General features: G+C 35.2%; 1 protein-coding gene across 1 annotated transcript in view; it reads left to right on the top strand.

The window, feature by feature from the left end:
• Aasdh (Aminoadipate-semialdehyde dehydrogenase) overlaps positions 1-21,956 on the top strand; it is a 69,722-nt gene extending 47,766 nt beyond the window's left edge. The window contains exons 8-15 of the mRNA XM_090383167.1: positions 471-845; positions 1,831-1,946; positions 3,757-4,424; positions 4,893-5,041; positions 6,376-6,533; positions 13,827-13,952; positions 17,915-18,046; positions 21,540-21,956. Of these exons, the coding sequence (XP_090239293.1) occupies positions 471-845; positions 1,831-1,946; positions 3,757-4,424; positions 4,893-5,041; positions 6,376-6,533; positions 13,827-13,952; positions 17,915-18,046; positions 21,540-21,956 (2,141 nt within the window). The remainder of the gene's footprint in view (positions 1-470; positions 846-1,830; positions 1,947-3,756; positions 4,425-4,892; positions 5,042-6,375; positions 6,534-13,826; positions 13,953-17,914; positions 18,047-21,539) is intronic.
• Positions 21,957-26,399: the final 4,443 nt, after the last annotated feature.

The following is a 26,399-nucleotide window of genomic DNA, read 5'->3' as shown; positions in this document are numbered from 1 at the left end:
AAATAGTTGACCATGCCATACTGTGCTTTGGGCATTGACCGAGTACACCCCCAACAATGCTGCCAAATTCTAATCAACGTCTAAATTCAACCTCTTTATCTTAAACCTCTTTTGGCCTTTTTAAATCCTTGTGTTCACCCCCCCCTTTTTTATATATATATATATATATATGCCTTGCCACTGAAATCCTTGGAAATTAGGTGACGGGCCCTGCCGGAGTACTTAAATAATCTACTGGGTGCTTGACCTGCCTCCTTGTGGCAGGTCAGGCACCCTAAATAAAAACTCTTTTTTATTTAGGGTGCCTGACACACTAGATAAACTTTTATTTAGGTCACACTAATAAAAACTTTTCATTGTGTATGTGCTGTATATTAATTTATTTGTTTATTTTTAGGAAGATATATCCAAAAAGAAATGTTACCTTCAAAAATGTAATTTACTGTTTCATATTGTATTATATATCACAGGTGGCGCACGAAGATGGTGCAAGATTAATGATGAAGCAAACCCAGCCATTTTAAGAGCAACAGGAGACTGGGTTTCCAAAAAAAGTAAAGAAAATATAGTATTTATTGGTCGAATTGATTCTATGCTTAAATATAATGGCAAAAAAATTAGCCTTCTGCCATTAGAGAGGGCCATTGCACAGATTCATAATGTCAGGGCTCATTTATTGGCATATGAGAAAATTGAAGGATTATTGTTTATTTTCATTAGTCTAACAAACGATTCTCAAGAAAAAGAAATTCAGAATGTTATTTTAAGCACCATAAAAACTCTTCAACTTGTGATACCTCCTGTCAAAGTTGTTTGTGTTCCTTTCATTCCTCTTACTTCAAATGGTAAGTATTTCTAGAACCACTGTTATCTTAAATTATATCAATATTTAATAATGAACCAGATTTAATTAGATTAATTATGTAGAAATAATACAGGGTAACCATAAGTCAGTTAGTGAACAGGTTGTTTAATTTTTGTCAGTTGTTTTAATTAGTGATTACCCACAAAGAACAATAATATTTTTGTATCTGGTGATCCTGACTGTGCTATAACTGATGTAGAGAACCACAGTGTTGCTAGGGGTGTTTGGGTAGTCTGTAGGTGAGGTGGGGAGGTTCAGATTGCAGTAGAATCGGCTGTGGAATTACAGTTTTTCAATCTTATCATTATTGATTGATGATAAGGTTCAAAAACTGTGAGATAACGGTTACCGTGCAAGGTTGACAGAGACAATCCTTAAGAGTCTGGTTGTCTGTTTGAAATTTGGCATTGATGAAAAGGTAGTCCTCTTTCAGTTCCATTTTAAATTCAGCATAAAGTACTGGCTGTCGAAGAGCTGATAAAAAGCATCCATGTTCTCGCTACTTTGGTTCTATGTGACAACTTTGTCACCTACTTATCTTAGTTGAGGCGCCTCCATAGCCAGGTGGGAAGGAGCAGCAGTGCGTTGCACATGCTCCTTGATTAGACCGGGGTTCGAGCACGTCACCACCAAATACGGAGGATGCGGAAAAGTCTGGGAATGACCACCGCATATCCCAGAACAATATGGCCTTAGTTGCTAATGCTCCTAAAAACCAAATAACAATAGCAAAACAATCTTAGTTGATGTTATATAATGTTAGTGAAAAAGCATTTCAGATATGCATGGAAATTTGTAAAGTTTTTTGTTAATCTGTAAATGCTCTCTCATCTAAAAATGTACTTTACAAATTTTGTTAAAATGTTATCTAATTAATATTTTAATAATTTAAAAGATTTTTCAGATTATGCATAGGAAATGTTTTAAAAAAAAGCACAGTTTGAAAATGATTTATCTATTTATAGGGAAGGTGCATACTGAAATGCTGTTTAAGCATGCAAGAAAATATAAAAAAAGAGATGCAGTTTGTGAAAAGTTAACCATGCAGTATGTTAGACACCTTTTTACAGAACTCTGGAAGGTGAGGTTATGATACACAATGATCTGAGAAGTGTTATCCTTATATTTTCGAATTAACACATTTAACACTAATTCAGTAACTACTGATATATACTCACTATTTCAATATTTATGTACATTTTTGTGTGTATAATTGTCCTTTCACTTGCTGACACAACTGGAAAATAAAACTAATCTATAATTAAAGCATAAAAGTCCTGTATTTAAAATTAAAATATTAAAATGAAATATATACAATTACAATACTTTGAAAGTAAAAATAAAAAATACAGACACATAGATGAAAATGATGTGGAAACTTCAAAGTTAGCTTTCATCTTTATCAACCAACTGTCACTCCCATGGTCCTCTTAGATAGCACGAGCTATGGATGTGATCCATTTCTAGATTCTGCTGCAGGAGCTCACACTCCTGCACAAAATCTGAAAATGGTTCATTGTGCTTGTCATTTGCTATTCATCTTCAATAACTCTCATTATTCCGCTGACTGGGCTAGCCAGGTGGGTAAAGTGCCTGCCTGGCAACTCAAGGTCATGGTTCGAATCTTGCCTCGGGCTTGGGTCAGAGTAGAAAATACAAAACCTTGGAGGTGCATTATGGCCACAGAAGCTGATGTGCCAACAACTAACAAAAAAAAACTCTCATTCCTCCACTTACCTTTCCACCGCTACAAGTCCTTTTTACAGTATTAAGGATACAGAGATGGGGTGAGTCCTAACACCTTCATCTCTCTTTATGTTAGGCATTTTGCTGTGAATATAGGTACCCTCAAATCAGCAGTGGCATTGTTGACCATTTTCCAAATGTACAATGACAAAGTGACAGTGGTTAGTTAATGTTCCTCTTGCAAAGTGTCCAGTAGCTGTTTCCAAACTAAATTCTATATTAGAAATAGCATTAGTGTTGTTTTTCAGATGGTCCTTTGCCTTTTAAGCTTCTGACGTTAAACTTCATTTTTGTCAACCACTGATATGATTGATAAAGATGGGATCTAACAATAAAGATAAAGTCTAATATCTTATGCAGTGACTGTTAACAATCACATTATAAAACTTGTTAATTACCTCCAAAATTTGCATTAATTCTATACAGGAATGGGTAGTGCTTTGTTCCTCCTCCTCTTTTTCTTCAAAAAAATTGATCTTCCACTGTTGTGTATTATCTGCAGTTCAGCTGCTTCCCTGAGTTGTGCTGGCAACAATTAATCATTGTCAGTATTATGATTCTTTGTGTAACTTTCACAAAGCCTTGGAAGTTGCTGTTAATGTGTAGTGAAAAGTAATTATGATGGATGCTTTCTCTGACAATGATTAATTATTGTTCAACTGTAATGACAATCTGTTACAACAGATTTGATGTTTTGTTCTCAACTTGTTACAGCTAGTATTTTACTGTATTATAATTCGGTGTGTGTATGTTTTTTTTTTTTTTTTTTTTGGCCATGTTTAGAAAAAAGTGTGGAGGATATGGTTACATAACACCATGTTATTATAACTTATTTATTCTTTAGATAATTTTTAACTCAAGGATAAACATCATATTGAGAAATATGCTAATACTTTGATCATAAACAAATCACATAGCTAGTGAGAAACAGTAAATAAGTATTAAGCTGATTTATATACCTGCAAACTCTTCCGATTTATCTGAAAGTTCCCCAATAATCTAATGTCCCTCCAGTGTTCCAATAAGTTTAGTTTTTTTTTGTTTTTTTTTTTTAATTTTTAGTCAAGTTTGTTATACAATAATAATAAATAATGTTTACCTGAAATATAAAACATTTGGTAATTCCTTTCAATTTCATTCTTTAGAGGTTTACAGGTATTAAAAGTGATATTTCAGATGATGCAAACTTTATATTTCATGGTGGAGATTCAATTTCTGCAGTTCAAATGAGTAGGGAAGTTGAATGGGAACTTGGAATTCACTGTTCATCTCTCCTTGACAAATTATTAAATACTAAATTTAATGATGTGATTAATTACCTATGGACTTGTATAGAACAACAACAGCATATCATTCAAACTGAGGACTATTCTTTAGATATAAGTCAAGAACAATCTGACTTCAGCAAACCAGAAGACAGTGATACAAACACTTTGAATGTTGCAGCTAGTTTAAAGACTGGTTTTGTGCAGAACGTTAAAGGCAAAATAATTTCCAGTTCGGAACTAGAAATGGAGAAATGCTTGAAAAGCAGAAAGAGAAAAGCTCCTAGTGAAGATATAACTGAAACAGCATCACCACATTTCAAGACTTCATTTCACACTGCTATATGTATATCTTCTTGTTATAAAGCTTCCAGTCGACGTGGAATGCACAAGCACTGTGTATGTGGTGAGTGTTCATGGAATAAAGATCTGGCTTTGCAGAGCACAGAGACTTATATTAAGCAAGTTTCTGTTTCACTTGTGCAAACATGGAAATATGATCTCCACAAATGTATTGATGCATCTCCATATGCTGTCCATTATGCAAGGTAAGCTATTTTATGTTCTGTTAATACTTAATAATACTGCAGTTTTATTTTAAGTAGACGTTATGGTCAGTTTTTTTGTTCTATGTATAGTATTAGAATGGCCAAATAATGCAAGGAAGCAGACCTAACTTGCAAACAAAAAAGCCTTTTCTTATTTTGTTTTTTTTTTTAACCCTTTTTTGTTTAAACTTTATACTCTTTAGGTAAACAACCTAAATACTCTTTAGGTTGACTCATGAATAAACATAATTAAATGTAATTCCTGTAATAGCATACTGTTGCCTTGTCAACATCAAGAAATCAAATTCAGTCCAAATTAAATTTTATTACTTGATTTTTAAAGAAATTAAATTTTCTCTTTTAATAAAAAATCTAACTTTTGCTTTTAATAAAAAATCTTTTTAAGTACCTAAATTAATTTTTTTTTTATTGAAAATCATTGTAATATTTTAATATTTAATATTTTAGAGGAGATTGTGTTGTGTTTATTGGATCTCATTCAGGATGCTTTGCTGCCATTAATATTACTACAGGAACAGCTTTCTGGGAAGTATGCCTTAGTGATCGTATAGAATCATCAGGAACTATATCATCATGTGGACAATACATACTGGTTGGTAAGTGATTCTTTCAGTTTTTAGGATAATTATCTCAAAAAATGTCTTTCAGTTCATCTTGGACAGAGAATCTCCTACAATTAAGATTATGTAGTTTATATATAATTGCATTATACTCAAAAATTTAACCCAGAACCCAGTATAGTGACAGGAAAGAGCAAAATTACACCCCTTGCATATCTACTGGTATTAAAAGAAAATCTAACTTATAGTAGTAACTCAAAACATTTAGAAGCATACTTTCTAAAATATCTTTAAATATAGTCAACTTTTGAAAAATAATATGAAATATTTCCTCATACTGAGGCCTCTCTTTTGGGGAAGAATTGACCCATGAATTGGAAATAATCTTCATCTAGCAAGGCATGAATAAGTTTGTAAATATCTTTTATAGAGAATGACGTAGGAATAGCTAGTGTGTATGTACATTGACATAGCATGCTAGGCATTTTTCATCATATTTATGGAGGATATTCCTGAATTTGATTCAACATCCAAGTTTTCCATTATGTCTCAATATTATTTTTAGTCCTGAGATGTTTTACATCTTGTGAAATTTTGAGTGAGTTAAGCCTAAAGAGGGTCTTCTTTATAGGTCCACTGTTAGTGGTGACACTTGGGTCAACCTACAGGTAAATTTCTTGTCAACATTCTTACTGTTAATGCTAATTCATGCTAATTCATACAATTAATATTATATATAATTCATGTAATAATTATATACAATTAATATAATTCATGCTAATTAATACAATTAATGCTAATTCATGCTAATTCAGAAGTTCACAATATCTTCTCAATAGACATACTTCCATATAACATATTGGTAAGTTTTGATTTTGAATCAGCATTCTCTCAGAGTGCCAAAACAAACCTGGCATGCCATCTCAACTGAAGGTGGAAGTCTTTACTAACTCAGTTGTAAATATATTATAATTTAAGCATATTTCAAGTCCAAGTAAGTATTGTTTTGATTTTTTTTATTAACCCTTTGTCTTTGTACCACAAATTGGAACAGGCTTGCCTACACAGCAACTATTAGACCCAAGTTTTGTTTGTTTTTTTTAATAACAAAATTTAATTGTTGGTATTTTGTTGTTACACACCTGACTCTGCCAGGTCAGAGTCAGGTGTGTACTCCCCACCACATGGGAGGATATGATTGCACTCCTAATTTCATAAGAGTAACAGAAAAAAAAAAAAAAAAAAAAACAATAATTGCATCTTTCAGAAGGCAAGCAAGCAACAAATGGGTTAAATCTAAGGGTTAAATTACATAATAGTATTAAAAAATCGAACTTTGCTTTTAATTTGCCTTTCTTAAACTTATTCAGGTTGTTATGATGGACATTTATATTGCTTCAAAGTATGTACTGGAGAACTGCATTGGAGATTTAAAACAAATGCTGAGGTGAAAAGTTCTCCTGTCATAGCACAGCAAATTGTTTACTTTGGATCCCATGACCATCTGTTGTATGCAGTAGACATGTGTGTGAGTATATTTTGATTCTATAAAAAGGTTTATCTCAAATAGATTTTTAAGAAGGTTTTATAGAGTACCCTATAAAATCTGTAATCAGTGTAAACTGATCTTATTTTAAAACATTTTTTTGACTCTTTTTGTTGCAAGATCGTGTTGCCCATAATAATAATCATTAAGCATACAAGAGTGCACAGAAATTATCCTGTTATGTGAAGGATAGACACAAAGAGAAATATCTGCAGAGTTCAATAAAAATCTGTTATCTCAATATTCAGTAGCAAAACCTTTGAAAAAAATGTAAAGAAACTGATTTAGTTGCCGATAATTAACCTCAATTCTAGTCATACTAGAAATAATTCTAGAATTATTTCTAGTATGACCAGCATACTAGAAAAAAGTCAAGAAGTAATTGTGACAAACATTCTTGCAAGTCCTATAAAATTAATTAGGCACACAGCTGCTGAACAAGAACAAGATATAGGGTGCAGTCTTTCATACACAGGAGTTTCATCCATAAAAATTCCAACTGCTTCATCATCTTTCAGAAGATGATCCTGACAGATGAACTAAAATGTGCATGTAGTTTTCAGACAGAATTGACAATAACACTAATTTCCTGAAGGGAATGTTGTTTTCTGATGAGGCAAACTTTAATGTGAATGGAGAGATGATTAATGGAGAGTCTGGGTGCGAGGTTAGCCTGTGCAGACATTGCTCCTTAAAGCTCTTCAAACAGAGAAGTTTTTCCTGATTTATTTTCTGCTTTATTAGTTTAAATTGTCATATTAACTTATTTTCTAGAGTAGCTTTATATTCCTAGTTACGATACTTAGTTTAAAGTTTAACTTAGACAGAGATTTCGTAGATATTACTTAGTATCGGTAACGGTATCAAATCCACGTGTCACAAATTGAACGAGAGGTCTTTTAACCAAATTTAGTCGATTTATTAACCAATTGTTATATCAAATTATCTTCTATAAGTAGATTATAGACCTAGTCAGGATCCTTAGTTTATTCTAAATTGAGATAGCGAGATTTCGAAGCTAATCAATACTTACGAGTCCGTAGAAATACCGTTCGTGAATTCCCGCCATTTTTACACAATAGCATAAGCTTAGTGTAGTATAGTGCATAATATAATATTGTCAATTAATCAGTAAATCTATTAATCTTGATAAACTTTATTGTCAATTAAATTGTATTTTTAACTCTATAAATATATATAACGACTTAATCGTAACAAATAATTAATACATAACTATAGTGGTACACATGATACGGAAGTTGTATAAAGGAAACACTAGATACCGAAAAAAAAAAAAAAATATATATATATATATAACATAACTGTTTTGGGATATAACTTAAGGATTTAATTTTTGTTTTAAATTTTATTGAATTAAATTGGAATCATGACTCTGACCAGAGCAGCAAAGCAAAAGGCTCAAGCTAATGGGAGTGCTGTGGTTCAGGGGAGAACTGAGGGGGGCAGTTGCCCTCTGAATCACAGTCTATTAAAATGCACTGTTTGCTTGATGTTTGCGGAGCAGTCGGGTACGGGACATGATACTGCCAAGGGGGATGTCTTTGTGTGTGCACGATGTAAGGAGTGCAAGGAAATCAGGCGACAACTCAGCGTTGTTATGGGCCTTTATGAGACCTTGAAGGACAGGGTGGATGCCCTCGAAGGAAATAAATTGAGGGGCCCATCAAGCTCTCAGCTGCCCACATCAACGCCAGAGCTTGCACTTGGTCATCAGGCAACACAGGGGCAGCCCCCTAGGCAGAATGCGCTGGTCCCACAGGAACTAGTAGTTGTTGGTGACTCTATTGTCAGGGAAACGGGGAACATGCTTTGTAAAAAGGATAGGTGGAATAGGACCAGGGTATGTCTGCCAGGGGCAAAGGTTAATGACGTTGTAGAGCGGATATCATCTTTTAAGGGCACAAAAGGTGATATAGTTGTACACGTTGGCACTAATGATATTAAGAGTAGGAGACCGGCGGAATTACTTAGCAAGTACAGGTCACTGTTGAAAAAAAGCCGTGAATTAGGGTTGAACTTGAAAGTGTCTGCAATTCTGCCCAGACACGATAGGAGGGAGTATATGATGAGAGCCTTGTCGATCAATTCGGCCCTGGAGGGATTGTGCAAGGCTCAAGGGGTAGAATTTTTTTCAGCCTGGACTGTACTTGTTAACAGGAGAGATTGCTTCTACAGGGATGGGATACACTTAAATAGAAAGGGTGCAAGAATTTTTGCTGATGCTGTCGAGGCAGTGTTAGGTGGGTCGGAAAACTGCTAGTTGGGGGGATACAAGGACTAATAGATTAACAGTAGCCACTGGCAGAGGTGGAAGTGATTCTTGCACTGCTTCTATTCAAATGAGCAGAAGTCTGAAAAACAAGATGCAGGATATTTCAGAGACTGCTGGTAGTCATTGCGTTACAAGTAAACACATGGGTTGTGTTAGGGTAGCTAAGAATAGAAACAGGTGCATGTATACCTGCGTGTACACCAATGCTAGGAGTTTGGTAAATAAATTTGATGAATTTGAGGTATTGCTCAAAACATCAAAGGCAGATATTGTTGGGATATCAGAGACGTGGTGTCACACAGATATAAGTAATGCGGAACTGGAATTTGGGGAATACAATGTATATAGAAAGGATAGACAGGACAGGAGGGGAGGAGGGGTTATGCTATTAATTAAGAAACACATAAAGTCAAAGGAAGTGAAGCCAGTTGACATCGATGGACAGGGCAGTGTCGAGTCAGTTTGGTGTGACATAAGCATAGGGAAATCAAAATTGAGAGTAGGAGTGTGCTATAGGCCTAATGACTCTGATGAGTGTAATAATATATTGTACAGGGAAATAGAGTGGGCCAGTAAATCAGAGAGTCTTATAATGGGGGATTTTAATTTCCCAGATATTGACTGGAATTTGTGGGTTGGTCACTCGCACACTAGCAAGGCTTTTGTGGATTTATTGGATGATTGTTTTCTACATCAGCATGTTCGTGAGGCAACAAGAGGGAGCAATACTCTTGATCTGATTATCAGTAGTGATTCTTCATGCATTAAGAACCTGCAGATAAATGAACCACTAGGTGGCAGTGATCACAGTGTGTTGAAGTGGGATTTACTCAAGGAGGTAACTACCATCAGAGGTAAAGGGAAGGGTTTTTGTTTTCGTAAAGGCGACTATGATGGTCTGAGACAGTATTTAAATTCTATACAGTGGGACCAACTGATGATGTTACCAACAGCAAACTCAAAATGGGAAGCATTCAAGGAACTAATCTTGGTGGCTACCAGGCTTTACATACCAACTAAGAAATATTGTTCAAGGTTTAGGCCTAAATGGTTGTCAGATGGACTAATGAGACATGTGGCAGAGAAGAAAAATGCATGGGATACATACAAATTAATGGGTGACATGGAAGCCTATGATAGATATAAGTTGGTCTGTAACCAAGTCACAAAGGAGATTAGGCAGGCAAAGGCAGACTACGAAAAATCCTTGGCAAAGGATGCAAAGAAAAACAGAAAGGAGTTCTTTACATACTTGAACTCGAGAAGGAAAGGGATGAATCAGATTGGTCCACTGGATATTGATGGTTCAACAGTTGAGGATCCTGCTCAGGTGGCTAACAATCTAAACGAGTATTTTGCATCTACATTCACGCATGAGGAGTTATTCAGGAAGGAGAATGATGTAGGTAAAGTAAACATTGGCAGTGAGCTGGATGATTTTGTAATAACTGAGAGGAAAGTGGAGGAGAGATTGTTGAGGATAAACATAAAAAAGGCACCTGGGGTGGATGGGATCTATCCAGTTATATTAAAGGAGGCAGCAAAGGAAGTATGCAAACCCCTAGCCATAATTATGAGAGCTTCTTTGGACTCAGGGGAGGTACCCATAGACTGGAGATGTGCAAATGTAACCCCAATTCACAAAGGAGGATCAAAGGCTGACACAAGTAATTATAGACCAGTTAGTTTAACTTCTGTTCCAGGTAAATTAATGGAGGCACTGGTTAAAGAAGCACTGCAGGATCATCTAGACAAGAATTCAGTTATAGCTCAGATGCAGCATGGTTTTGTTAAGGGCAGGTCTTGCCTGACCAATTTGATTGGATACTATGATGTAGTCACAAAAGAACTGGATGCAGGGAATAACTTTGATATTATATATTTGGATCTTAGAAAGGCTTTTGATACTGTTGCACATGGAAGACTGCTGCACAAATTGGAGCAGTGTGGCATTGGAGGCAAATTGCTGCTATGGATAAGGGGATGGTTGAGTGGCCGAAGACAGAGAGTGGTAATCAATGGACACTGCTCAACGTGGACTAATGTTATTAGTGGAGTTCCTCAAGGTTCAGTGTTGGGTCCATTGTTGTTTTCGGTGTTTATGAATGATATTGATGATGGGATATCAAGTTTAATGTCTAAGTTTGCAGATGATACAAAGGTTGGCAGGGTCGTTAAGGACACTACTGACGCTATGCTGCTGCAACAGGATCTGGAAAGGTTGAACAGATGGGCTGAGAGGTGGCAAATGAAGTTTAACATTGACAAATGTAAAGTACTACATATGGGTAACAGTAACCCCAGAGCAATGTATCAACTCTGCGGTACTACACTGACAGTGGTGGAGAATGAAAAGGACCTGGGGGTAATTGTGCAGGCAGATATGAAGTTCTCTGAGCAGTGCAGACGAGCTGCAAGAGTAGCTCATGGTGTCTTGTCAATGATATACAGGAATTTTTCTAGCAGGGATAAGGAGGTGATTATTCCCTTGTATAAGGCAATGGTTAGGCCACATCTTGAGTACTGTATACAGGTCTGGAGGCCTCATTTCAAGAAGGATGTAGAGCTGCTGGAACGGGTACAGAGAAGGGCAACAAGATTAGTAAATGGAACAAAGGGTTGCTCTTACAAAGAAAGGCTTAAGTTTTGCAAATTACAGAGACTAGGCACCGGCGAGGTGATCTGATAGAGGTGTATAAGGCTTTGAATGGTTTGAGCATGCTCAATGCCAATGGGATTCTTCATCTTTCTCAGAATAATCACCTCAGAGGGCATAAATTCAAATTGAGGAAGGACGGATGTCGGATAGATGTGCGGAAATTTGCCTTTGGCCAGCGGGTGGTTGGTTGGTGGAACCGACTTCCATCACTTGTTGTTGAAGTTGATAGCCTAAACAAATTTAAAGCTCAACTGGACAGGTATTTCGAACGAACGGAGGGGTGAAATGGGAGAGGGTTTTTTTTTTTTTTTTTTGGCTGATGCTGAATAAGCTTGCTTTCTTGCATCATATGCCTCTACTAATGCTAATGCTAAAAAACACGACTGCTATTATTGGTCTCAGGAAAATCCCCAATGGCACATTGGAAGTATGACTGGCCTGAGCAGAGAAATTGATGGTTTGGTGTGATGTATGGAATTTAAACATTGTTGGGCCTTTTTTTTCTTTAAAAGCTGTGATTGGATTACTTAACTTGAACATGCTCGGTAATGAGTTAATGCCTCAACTCAGTTCCCCGGAAGGTAAATCAGACTGGCTCATGCAAGGTAGTGCAACACCAAATTATTCATTTGCTGTTTGACACTGGATGAAAATTTTCCTCACTATAGCAACCAAAGAAGAGTACTGGATTGAGCTTTGATATCAGCCAGTTTAAATCCCATGAATTTTGCAGAGTTATTTAAAGTCAAAAGATTATTCTAAAAATATAAATAATAATAACAAACTTGCAACACCTTAAGGATAGAATCATATAGGCATTTGCACTGTCAATGCTGATATATTTGAACATATTCAGAGAAATGCACTGAATTTACAAAAATGTTGTGAAACTGATGGTAGCCATTTTGAACAGAATTGCTACTATGTTTTAAAATAAAATATATTTATATTGAATCCAGACTTTATGGACACCCTATGTACAGTTGTGTAAACTTTAATTTTAATTTTCAGTTTATGCACCATTTATTATTTTTTGAATAAAAAGGAGAAATAGTTTAATATTTTGCACTTTATATATCATTCTTTGTTTTAAATATAGTGGATATAATACAAATTGAAAGGAAAACAAAGACTAAAGAAGTTTGACTCCACAGGAGCCCATAAGTGTTAGTGTGAAATTCTAAAATTGGAGGTAAATAAATACACTTTTTTTGGCACTTTATGCAGAGATAGACCCACTTGAGGTGTATTATGGGGACTAACCTTGAACAGCTGAGAGTAAATCTAATTTGAAGAAACCTGTTGTTAGTCATCCTAGTGGTGCAGTTCTTTGAAAGTACCTTCCATTTACGGCAATATAGCCATTCTATTTTTCCATTTTCCAAATACCTCCTGTAAGAAATATTTTTTTATGTACTTCCTACAAATACCTATAAAAATATTTCTATAAGTACTTCCTAAGTTTAACATTGATAAATGCAAAGTACTGCATATGGGTAGAAGTAACCCCAGAGAAATGTACCAACTGTGTGGTACTAAACTTAGAGTGGTAGAAATGAAAAGACCTGGGAGTAATTATGCAGTAAAATATGAAGTTTTGTAAGCAGTGCAGACAGGCTGCCAGAGCAGGTCATGGGGTATTGTCAATGATATACAGGAATTTTTCTAATAGGGGAAAGGAGGTGATTATCCCTTTGTATAAGGGAATGGTCAGGCCATGCCTTGAGTACTGTGTACACGTCTGGAGGCCTCATTTTAGAAAGAATGTAGAGTTGCTTGAGTGAGTGCAGAGAAGGGCAACAAGATTGGTGAGGGGGAACAAAGGAGTGGTCTTACCAAGAAAGGCTTAAGTTCTGTCTGCAGACTAGGCACCTGCAAGGTGATCTGATTGAGGTGTATAAGGCCTTGAATGGGTTAAGCAGGTTCAATTCTGATGGGATTCTTCCTCTTGCTCAGATTACGAACTTGAGGAGGCATAAATTCAAATTGAGGAAAGACAGTTATAGAATAGAAGTGTGGAAATTTGCCTTTAACCAGAGGATAGTTGATTGCTGGAACAAACTTCCATCTTGCATTGTGGAAGTTGATAGCTTAAATAAATTCAAGGACAAACTTTTAGAGGAAATGGATGTGTGAAATGGGTTTTTTTTTTTTTTTTTTTTTGGCTAATGGTATATAAGCTTGCTTTCTTGCATCACATGCCTCTACTGCTACTACAGGAAACATTTTCTCATATAAAAGTACTTTTTTTAAAACTTTAAAAGAAACTAGATTTAATTAATTTTTATTACTTTATTTTAACATAAAGGTCTGCCTTTTACAGAGTGGCAAAGAAATTTGGAAAAATGAAATTGGATTAGGGAGTATTTTCTCTTCACCATCAGTTTCACTTGATCTACTCTTTGTGTGTGCTGCTTCATTAGATGGTACCATAGCTGTTATGCATTCTGTAAGTTGTTTAAAATGAGTATATTTGTATTATGAGTAAAATATAACTTAAATTTTATAAAAATAATATTAATTTATATTATCCTTTGTTTTTAAGCATATGGTTTTATTACTTTCTTAATTTGGCAAGGCTTATTAAGACTGGTCAGCATTTTAAAATTAAACATCCACTGATAAATTCCATTTCAACTCTGGTTAGATATTACTATTTGTGAAGGCGCCTCTGTACCCAGGTGGGCAGGAGCAGCAGTGCATAGCACACACACACTTCTTGATTAGACCGGGGTTCGAGCCGCAACCACCAAAATACGGAGGATGCGGAAAGGTCAGGGAATGACCACTGCATATCCCCAGAGCAATATGGCCTTAGCTGCTAATGCTCCTAAAAAAAAAAAAAAAAAAAAAAACCACCAATAACTATTTGTGAAAATCTGAAAATGCATGTGCAGCTAAGCACAGCTATTCTTCAGTTGCATGTGCATTAGATCTGTTAGTTCAACATGAAGATTTCAGGAATGGGGCAGTATCATATGAGATTTTGTTTGTGACAGTTAACAGAAATTACTTTATTTAATAGTTTATGACGTTAAATTAAATCTCAGTACCACTGGAGATTCTGTTTTTCAGAATTTTCTGCCATGTACTGCTGTGGTACTTATTAATATTAATCAGAAAACAAAGTGTTTTCAAAATAATTTTATTGAAAATCAAAACTATTCATGCGATACATATTGTTATATAGCAGAAAATTTTTTTTGGTAGGAATAAGGTGGCATATATATGCTTCAGCACCTTAGATGGAGTTAATAACACTTTCTAAGAAGCCTATTAATCCTTATTAATAAGAAGTCTTATTATTAAGGACTTCTTATTAATATAAGAAGCCACACTGAACTCTTTGCCTCCAAAAGCATATCAGTGAAATCCCTGTATTTTGGATCAAGTATCCTAAAGCTGGAAACTGTTAGAAGATAGATCTGGAAAGTCAAATGCAATTCAAATTATAACTGTTTTTCTTAAACTGTCTTATTATATGTTTCATATTCCAAACTTGGGATAGTGCACCATATAAAAAATATTGTTTTATTCTGCTCTTAAAGGCTTGGTTCAGCATAGTTTTGAAGTAGGCATATGTGATACTCTAATTTTGGATACCTATATGCATATCAGCTTCATAAAAATAAAGTCCATTTAACCTGTCATGAAACTGGCACTATACTATAACCTTTTCTTGATCAAATGTGGCTTTTCAAATTCCCCAGATACAACAGCTGACAGAACCTGAAAGACTTTATCTGCCCATGCACATAAAATGTGCTTTATCTGCTTAAGGCACATTCAACAACAAACCAAAAGAGATTCTGAAGAAAATCCAAAGTGTATAATCAACATTTTAGGAAAATGAGGTTGCACTGAAGCTTCATGGCAGTTAATCTTAAGGGTAACAATGTAACATTACACTGCTTTGCACAAGTGCCACAAGCCAGGGAATAGGTCACTAATTAATAAAATACTAAGGATTTATTTATTTATATAAACCTCTAAAAAGAAGTTCCAGTATAGTAGTTAAGGTATTATTAGTGTGCTAGTAATGTGATTATCAGAACCTACAATATCACTCATGAATTGAGGATTAGGTATTGATGAACCCCACAGTCATCATAACTGTAAATGACAAATACTTAGAAAGTGTGGGATCACAACAAGTTGCAAAATACAGAAAAATTATTTTTAAACAATTGAAATAGGAAAAATTAGTAATGAAAATTAAACTACTCCCCATTACTATTTGCCTTCAAGTGATAATTTAATGATTTAACGAAATCAAGAAATGGTGTTATGTGGTGATTATCCATGGATTAATTTTGAAGTGTGAACCACTCTTTTATCATGTGGATAATGCAAAATTAGTTTATTAATTAATTGCTTTGACCTACCAAACTTATTACAAAGCTATGTTTCAGGATCCTATATCATGGTAGCAGTTCTATATGGTCTGATGATGGATCTGACAAGGATCCTGAAATGTCACCTTTGTAATAAGTTAAGGAATTTGCAAGTACTTAATTAGTAAACTAATTTTGCATTACCCATTTAGTAAAAGAGCGTTTCATTTCACATTTAATCCATGAATAATCACCACATAGCATCATTTCAGATAATATTAAGTGTTAACGGTCCTATATAGCCTGATAATGGGATCTGGCACGGTTCCTGAAATGTCACCACCTTTGTAATAAGTTTAGGAATTAGGTCAAAGCATATAATTAATAAACTAAACAAAATTAGTCCAGTTTAATGATTTAAAAAATGAACTCATTAATAACCAAGTGTCTCTGTAGTCAAACAGTGCAGTCCTAGAATTTAAAAAAAAAAAATCCATTGTTCATGTTGAAAATTACCTCATGACTAAAACATTTACATCCATAGAACAATTTGTACATCTGAAGTCAGGTTCAGTTTCAAAATAAAAGCCCCAAAAATAGATTTTTTGTTTGAATCTGTGAATCGATGTAACAGTAGGCCCCTGGTGAAAGCATACATCTCTTTCCACAAGGTTTTTCTCAAAATTGTGTACAAGTCACTGAGTTTGCTAACTCTAAGTAATTGAGTAAATCAAAGACACTAAAAAACTACACAGAGAAGAGAGTGGAGGGCAAAATTAAAAGTTTTACTGAGGTTCAAGTATATGTTAAATTTTTAAATTATGTATAACACAGGATGTCTTGTTATTAAATTACATAATTTAAGCTTATAATGTATATTTGAACCTCAGTTTTTCTCTCTATCTATGAGGTTCTTTATTGTTTTTGAATATTTAAAAATTATATTGTATATTACTGTGTTGATGTTAAAGTGCTTGGAGCACAGTAAACTTTCAGGATTCTGAAAGTACATGAACAATTCAGAAAAATCACAAGTGCTGAGGATTCAAACTGAACCAGTCTTCCTGCGTACTCCTCATCCCACTGAGGTACTGTTAATTGTTCATTCAGATTCAATCGGTATCCTACTTGTTGCTCTTTGTGTCCCACTAATGCTACAGTCTAGCTGGGCTACAACAAGTGAATATGTAATAATTACATGCTGTTGTTTTTTTTACAGCTACTGTCCCTTTTCTATGAATAGGTCATAGCATTCTCAAATGATTTGCCCGTTTTCCTAAATATTGTCAAAAAATGGAATGTCAGGTCTGGGAGGTTTAACTACATTTAAGTGTGCATGCACATGTGTGTAAATTATAAAGTAATAATGTAGAGTTGGACTGATATTTGATATGTTTAATTTTTTTTATCTCAACTCATTAAATAATGTACTAAACATCAACTCACCATAATCCCAAAAAATAACAAAGTATAATTTACTAAGAGCAAAACTGGATAATAAAATAGAAACCATAAATAAGAAAACTGAAGAGTAAAAGGAAACTATGTATATTTGTTAATTTAAATTTCTGATTACACAATTAATACTTTAGAATTTCTTAAATGACTGTGCATAGTTGTATTCATTCATTCATTCCATAGTTGTATTCATCTCCCCCCACCCATTTTCTTGTTTGTTCAAGATCCCACCATTTATCAGATTTTAAACAATTTTAAGATAATTCAAACCGTAAATTTCATACTACTTGGTAATCCATGAAACTCAAACCAATGGCCCCTACTAAGATAAAAGTGATGTACTAACATCCATTCCACTTTGCCTCCTGCCATACCAAATGCTCTCCTCAATTGCTCCTAGATTTTTTTGCCAGAAATTTATATTTATATACTTTGTCAGTATATATATGTGCTAAAAAAGTTGCTCAGATTTATATGTTACTATATTAATTTTTAAAATACTACTGTTTTAAATTTGCATATTTGTTTGTAATTAGTTTGCTTGTGTCATTTTTAAATAATTGTTAAAAATTTGTGCATCTGTGTACAACATGGATTTTGAATTATCTTTGACTACCAGGAATCAGGAAAAGTACTAATGAAAGTAAATTGTGGGAAGCCCGTGTTTTCTTCTCCACTTATTACATCAAGAGGAATTTATTTTGGAAGTGTTGATGGAAAAGTTTCTTTTCTTTCAAAGTCTGGTACAATTGTAAGTCAAGTTTGTTATTTTCTGTTTAAAAATTCTAACGAAATATAGTTATGCTGAGTGTCACAGAAAACTGTTACTCCAAGTTTGACATACTACCATTGGAATAATTTAAGATTGTAGTGTCGGGACTGCTTTATGAAAGGCCTTAATGTAAGTTTTCGTAAATGGTCACCATCAAGATCTATATATGATTTGAAGCATACCACAGCCTAAAAGCACACAGACACAGTTTACGTGGATATATTAATTACCTATTATTTGAGTTGCTTGTTAGTTTTCAAGTGCCGTGGCATACGTCTTTTCTTTCACTCTATCCCAGGATAATTCATAGGTTTGGAGAACATGGTCAAATTCTGCTAGGCCATATTATCCAATCCACCAGCCAAGAAAGCCTACATATCATGATGTAATATGAGGGTGGCACCATCTTCGTGGGGAAAACAAAATTTCATTGTTCCATTTTTGCTTAGTAGTAAGATACAATGGTGGTGGTGCTTTTGGTGTGAATACCTTGTAATATGAAAAACGGTCACTAAAGACCACTGGGGCCAGCCTACTGATTATCTTAACAGATTTGCATGTCTCCTCAAAAAATGATAGTGGATTAGTGGTGGTTCAGTTCATATAGCTATGCCATTTATATACAGTGATTAAAGTTTGCCTCATTAGATTTAAGAATCTAATCAGGCAAACTTTAAGGCAGACTCCCTCTAATGCTTTCATTCTGTACATTGCATTATTTTCTACCATGTACTTCATAACCATTTTGTACTACACCTTCTGTTTCACATTATTTCACAGATATGTCCTGATATTTATTTCCATTTGTATGCCAATATATCCATGCCACCAGGGGAATAGTGAACTGCCAGGCACAGTACTACATATTGTTACAATATTTCTTTTAATTATTAATTTATACAAGGGGATTCAGATTGGCCTGGACATTTTTTTTAATCATGCAGTTGACATAGTTCATAAAAACTGTTTATATGCTATCATTATAATGTAGGTTGCATAAACCAGCAATCATTTGGTTATTTTAGCAATTTATTTGTGAAATAAGATGGCACTGCATGTTTCTAAACTGAATAGTGACAAGAGCTGTAGGTAATGAGGTGTAGGAAACTAATGCTGACAAGAGGTGTAGGTAAACATGTTAAAAGACTATAATGGAAAAAAAGGACACTATTATACCACTAAATGAATGCAGAAAATTAATGCAACAATTAAGGTTATAATTGACAAGTGCAATTATGCTACTCGGCTACTAAAGAACCTTAAAAATCAAATTAAAAGAAAATTTTAAAATAAAAAGAAAATAAAGTGACTCTCAACCTTAGCAGTGTGAATGTGCAACTCTCCACCCAAGGAAACATGTTCTCATGCCCACCAAAGAAAGAGTGCCACATCCACAAAATATAAAATGAAATAAAGATGGGAAACCTGCCAACACCACTTCTTCAAGGAACATCAGCACTTGTAGATTCCATTCCAAGTGTATCATATTTCAACTGCTTACTTCTGTCCAGCAAAATGTTAATAGATATCCGTATACAATCCAAATACAGAATAGAAAGTAATGAACAAAATCAAAAATATAAATATAACATATGCCTTGGCCTCTACCGTTTATGGTTTAAATAGATAAATGTAACAAATTAAATGCAACTTTATATGTCAACTTGGCCCATTATTAGGAGTAATGAATCAAATTCAAATAAAACTTTAAAACCAAATCATAAAACAGAAATAACATAAATAAATAGATCAATCAATTATAATAAAGTTCACTAAGGTAAACAAAATGATAGAATAAATTAAAACAATGTGCAAATCAAGGAGGAAAACAAAAAAAAAATAAATAAATAAAAAATACAAACAACAAAGTCGGATCTCACACCAAAAATGCCCACTGGCATTTCCATCTGAGTCATGATGTCCTTGGATTTTGTATTGTAAGTGGATCTTGTAACATGTTTATTAGCATTAGGGCAACACAATATAGTTCAATGGAATAATGCATTGGTATTAAATTTCTGTCCAAGGAAGGTGTAAAAAGTGCAACATGCAAATCGGCCAGTGAACATAGACAGGCCAATCTGCATGTTGTGATAGATATGAGCAAAAAACTCTAGTGCTTTTAAAATAAAAATTGGAATGATTAATGTAGCACATTAAACCCCAAAGCAAGGCTGTAAAGTGCAGTAAGTTGAGGAACTCATACAGTGTAACAAAAGAATAACAGCAAATGAATTAGTGGAGTGTGAAGCCCCCAAAGCAAGGCTGGAAACTCATACAGTGTAACAGAAGGAAAACAGCAAATGAATTTGTGTTTGAAATTCATTTGCTGAACTGAATTCCAAACAGCTATAACTGGGGTGGGGGGGGGGAAGAGCAATGTGAGTTCACGTTTTATACTGGATCTTTAACTTTTGGAAATTAAGTAAATGTTTCCAGTATGGCGTGACGGTACATGTTCATTTCTACTGAAAAAAAAATCAAAAGCATGTCTTTAACACATGAAGTGGTAGCCACCATGTTTTGGAATGCTAAAGGTGATATCCATATTGATTTCTAAACCAAAGCTTTACAAATAATGCTGGTTACTGCTGTGATTGTCTAAAACATTATGATGTGAGATTTAAGGAAGTGATCAGGTCTTCTGTCCAAAAGTGTTTTTCTCCATTGCTCATTCATATATGGCTAATCTGACTGAACTGGTGTGGGACAGTCTTCCCTATCCTTTTTTATAATCTTGATTTGTCACTCTGTGGCTTTCATCTTTTCTTGTCACTGAAAGAGGCAAGATACTGAATAAGGTGAAAAATGCAGTCCTGATGTGCCATCAAAATCAGCTGAAAGATTTCTATGCCACTGGAATATGAAACTCCTCCTGGAACACCATAAAAATATATTTTGAAGAGAGAGAGAGAGAGAGAGAGTGTATAATTAAAAAAAAAAAAGTTCAGGTCAGGTTTGAACATCCCCTCTCCATAATATTAATTACATTTTTTTATTTAACCTGTTAATAGTTGATAGTCACACAAAATAACATTCAAGATTCCTGTCAACTCTGAGATTCATTTTCACCATATTTGATAGATTCCTCTAATTATGAATAAAGAAATTGTGGAAAAAATTACTTTGGAAAGTACTGGAAGTTACTCCTAAATGAAGAGAATGGTTCCAGTTGAAGTGGGGGAATGATCACCAGCAGGCTAATTCTTAAGTTGCTTTACTTAGCTGTGGGCAGAAAAATTCCTAGAAAAAGTTTCTACTATCAATTCAAATCTGCATCTTTTCACAAATGGGTGCAGTCTGACAATTAAAAAAAGGAAAGAACATGACACATGTTTCTTCCTTTCCAGTTACATTAATAAATTAATTGTAAAGTCCAAATAATTGTAGCAAAGATTATTAATATTTATTATTTTGTCAACATCTATACATTTGATTCATTATAATGAAGTTTTAAATTTTTCTATTTCAGACAGAAACTTTTAATACTAGTGGTCCAGTCTTTTCTTCAGCAGCATTACTTAGCAAGACTACAGAAAAAGAAGTTGAAGAAATGGAAACAATTGTAATTGGTTCTCATGATCATACACTCTATTGTTTATCAGGGGGAAATGTTGTTTGGAAGTTCATTGGTGATTCTCCTATTTATTCAGTTCCACATCCTTTTATCATAACAGTCAAAGACATCCCTGTAAAATTATTACTTGTTGTAGCTGCATCATCTCATGGAACTCTTTATATTTTGAATGCTACATCAGGAAATTTAATAACGTCACACACTTTGCCTGGAGAAGTCTTTTCTTCTCCCATTGTGCTTGATAACAAACTTGTGGTTGGATGTCGTGATAATAATGTTTACTCCTTCACACTTTTCACTGATAACCGGTAAAGTGAAAATAATGCAAATAGTTTTATTTATTTAATATATAAATTTCCTTGTATGGAAAAAAAAAATTATGCTGCCATTACTTTATATAAACAGCAAGAACTGGACAAATTATACACAAGAAATAGAACATACATATAATATTAATTTGTTGTGACTACTCCTAAATGATATAAAATGTTTTCATTATGATGAAAGTAATGGATAACAGTATTACATCCCTCAAAATTATTTTTAGATAATTTATCCAACTTATTCCTATTTGTCATCCAGTTGTGTATTGATTACAGTGGATGCCACTTATTGTAATCACTTTTGGACATAGTCTGATAGCAATAACTGATGAAACAAGAATGCATTTCATCACTTTTCAGCATTGTTTATTGATGCAGAGCAGAAATGTGCACATAAAATTATAGAAGTGGACAAAAAAAACTATTAAAATCGAACAATATAAAATACTTCAATTTTACTGTCATAAAGTTTCTGGAAATCGATAAAAACTTTAAAATAAACAAAGAAAATATTAAAATCATGAATTAGAAAATGGTTAATGTTCTACTGTAAAACAGTCATACTGATAGGAGTACAGATAGAGTACTTTTTTTCGTGGAGTAACAATACCAACAACCATGCGAACTGTATGAAGCAACAGTAGTAACTGGACACACAACATGTCAGAGTTGAATTACAAACTGGGATGTTATGTAATCACTTCCACTGCACATGTGTAAACTGCAATAAGGCAAAAAAATTATAACATGAACCAAAGCACTGATTAAAATAAATTTCATTTATTCTATGTATTCAAATACATTTTATTGAGACCTCGTGAAAGCAATATTCAAATACATTTGATTGAGATCTCATGAAAGTGATAACATTATCCACGATCACAATAAGTGACATACGCTGTATGTGAAACTCTCTGTCAATGGAAATAAAAGTTTTATTGACTTTTTAATATTTTCTTATGTCATAATATAAGAGGCTACATCTGTCCGAAGTAACAACATTATACATATCAGAAATCCAAGGTTTATTATTATTGATGCAATTTCACACTGACATGGCAGATCCTGGTATCTGCTGCAGACTTTATCTTGCATCATAATGGACATAGTGTGTAGTGTTGATTGTCAAAGTACACTGGGGTTCTGCTCCCCCATTTTTGCATTTTTATACTCTGTGTTACAGTAAAAATTCTGTAAAGGCCAGAGATAGAGTTTTAGTATTGATCTGCATAGCGTAGTGTTGAGTGGTGTTGGTGTGTTGTTTAGTCTCAGGCCCCTAGTGGGACCCCACATTGCCATCTTTTGACCAAAAGAGGCAGACTGGGTGTAGTAGGGAGTATATAAAGTCTCTTGCAGGAGCAAACCTTAGACTGTGCCTGGGCTTGCAAGTGAGGGGCTCCCAGAAGGGCAGAACAGGAAATTTTTATTGGAAAGGGAGCATGGTGGTAATAGTTCAAGCATTGGAGAAAAGAGGGTGAAGATAAAGAAGGCAGATGATAGGAAGACTTTCCACCTGGAAATGAGAAGTCAAAGGAATGGAGGAACACCCCTGGGGAGTGGGGGTGACTGTCAGGAGTAGAAAAAGGGTTTGTGGAGGTAGAGTCCACCGGGCAAAAAGTTTGGGAAGGTACGTGGAAGAGGGAAATAGAAACTGTGGGGGAGCAAAGTTATAGGGCCAAGGTGCCCTGTATATGGGAGGAGAATGCACTATGGATGTACAGTGCTTCTCTGTATGGAATCCCACACCTGCCAGAACAGCCAAAGCCTGTGTCAGCAGTTCCCGCACCATGTCCCAAAGGAGGGAAGAGGCATGGAGTCAGTATAACAGGAGGGTGAGGGGGGAGTTTCCCTGATAGGTTGCATCCTGTGCAGTCTGATTTGCAGTGCCTACCAGAATATCGCACGCTCTACATGTACTCAGCCCATTGGTACACCAGTCATATTTATATATACACAAGTGAACTTTTTTTTTCATTTAGGGGCATCTGGAGACAGCACATAGCACAACTCTTAACTCAAACATTTGCCTTCTTTCATTCCATCATAATGGACATAGTGTGCATAGTGTTGGGGGAAAGGCGCCTCCGGTGGTTTCCCACATCTGCGCCATATATACTCTGTGGAGACAAACAGTATCACTATGAAAGCCAGAAAACTTTTTTGTGTTGTAAATGAAGTAGTATGCTGGGTTCTGTTGGGTGTCCTGGCTTTTGGCCGCAGGGCCCCTGATGGGACCCCACGTTGCCTGCACACACCACTAGGAGGTAGCCAGGCTGCCTATAATTCTCTGGCTAGTCTCCTCCAGGTCACCTGAGCTTCCTGGAAAGAGACCAAGTAAAAAAAAATATATATATATATATCTTTATATAAAATAATAGGGTTCAGGGAGTACAGGATGTACTGGAGAATGGACACTGATGTTTACGTAAAAACGTGCCTTATCATTTCCACATTTACTAACCACTCTGAAAGCAACTCTTGTAGTAAAATTTTTACTTGGCCAAGCATATATGAGAAATTTTTTTTTATTACTTCTGTTTCAGGATAACATGTCTCAGGGCATTTATAAAGGTTATATGACTTTAATTCCTCAAAAAATAATTCCATTCATTTCCTCCATGTCAGTGTATAGTGGTTTCATTGCTTGTTTGGAGAGATCTGGATTGCAGTACCTGTCAGAGACTTGAGGAATTCTTAAAGGCAAATTCAGTCATGGTTGTAGTCGGCCAATCTTAGGGTATAAGGATTTTCCCTATGACTTAATTCTGCTTTACAGGTTTCACAACCTGCAAATCAGTCTGCAAACACACATGGTATACTATGGCCTTAGATGCTAATTCCACTCCATAAATGTTAAGGGAAAGTCTTGTCTGACAAATTTGATTGGTTATTATGATGTGGTTACAAAGGAACTGGATGCAAAAAATAATTTTGATATCATATACTTGGATTTCAAGAAAACTTTTGACACTGTTGCATATGGAAGACTACTGTAAAAATTAGAGCAGAATGGTATTAAGGGTAAGTTGCTACAATGGATAAAAGGATGGTTGAGTGGGAGAAGTGTTGCTCTTCGTAGACTAATGTTATTAGTGGAGTCCCACAGGATTCGGTATTGGGTCCACTGTTGTTTTCTATATTTATCAATGATATTGATGAAGGTATATCAGGCTTAGTATCGAAGTTTGCAGATGATACAAAGGTTGGCAGGGTTGTTAATGACAGTAATGGCACTGTGTTACTGCAACAGGATCTAGAAAATTTGGGCAGATGGGCTGTGAAGTGGCAACTGAAGTTTAACCTTGACAAATGCAAAGTACTGCAAATGGGTGGAAGTAACCCCAGAGAAACGTACCAACTGTGTGGTACTACACTTCAGAAGGTAGAAAATGAAAAAAAGACCTGGGTGTAATTGTGCAGTCAGAAATGAAGTTTTCTGAGCAATGCAGACAGGCTGTCAGGGCAGGTCATGGGGTGTTGTCAATGATATACAGGAATTTTATTACCATAAAAAAGGAGGTAATTGTCCCTCTGTATAAGGCAATGGTCAGGCCACACCTTGAGTACAGCGTGCAGATCTGGAGGCCTCATTTTAGGAACAATGTAGATTTGCTTGAGCATGTACAGAGAAGGACAACAAGATTGGTGAGGGGAATGAAGGGATCCTCTTACCAGGAGAGGCTTAAGTTCTGCAAATTGCAGCAGCTAGAGACTAGGCACCTCTGAGGTGATCTGCTTGAGGTGTATCAGGCATTGAATGGGTTGAACACTGAATTCTGATGGGATTCTTCCACTAGGTGGTAAATGACTCTCATCAACCGGAGCAATACTACTACTTTGCTTATTGGAGGCTTCAAGTGGTGGAACCCATGTTTAGTCTCTAGAGCTAAGTTCCAGTCAACCCTTCCCCATCTCTTCCATCATGCAGTATGATTGATAACTTTTGAGGTTATGATGAACATCGTGGCGAGATCCAATATTCCTTACATTTCGAGGGTACAGCTCTAAAACAGTGTTCGCAGGCCGGCCGCTAGTTAGTACACCGAACCAAACTTATGGGTAACTATCTAGGAGGCTTTTGGATCAGCTAGTGTATAATCTTGCTACCTCTACTCTGCGAGATAGTGACTGGAGGGACTCCGAGTAATGTGTATGTATGCCATTGTCCAGGCCACGTAATGCCAAGGATCTGGGTATATTCTTACCATGTGTACGCCATATCCAAAAATTTCATTACTTCATACAGCATGTCCCACCCACTTTTTCTTACCATTGAATACACCATGAATTGTCAAACTAATAGAGCAAAATTATCTGCAAAAAGATCTAAATTTCCCAAACACTTAGCATTAGCATTAGTAGAGGCATTTGATGCAAGAAAGCAAGCTTATGCAGCATCAGCCAAAAAAATAAATAAATAAAAAATAACCAC

Source organism: Mastigoproctus giganteus, chromosome 10 (genome assembly GCF_048544385.1).
Source record: "Mastigoproctus giganteus isolate SK-2022 chromosome 10, ASM4854438v1, whole genome shotgun sequence".
Classification (NCBI taxonomy): Eukaryota; Metazoa; Arthropoda; class Arachnida; order Uropygi; family Thelyphonidae; genus Mastigoproctus; species Mastigoproctus giganteus.
Note: the sequence above shows the minus strand (reverse complement) of the source record. Positions and strands in the feature narration are given on the sequence as shown.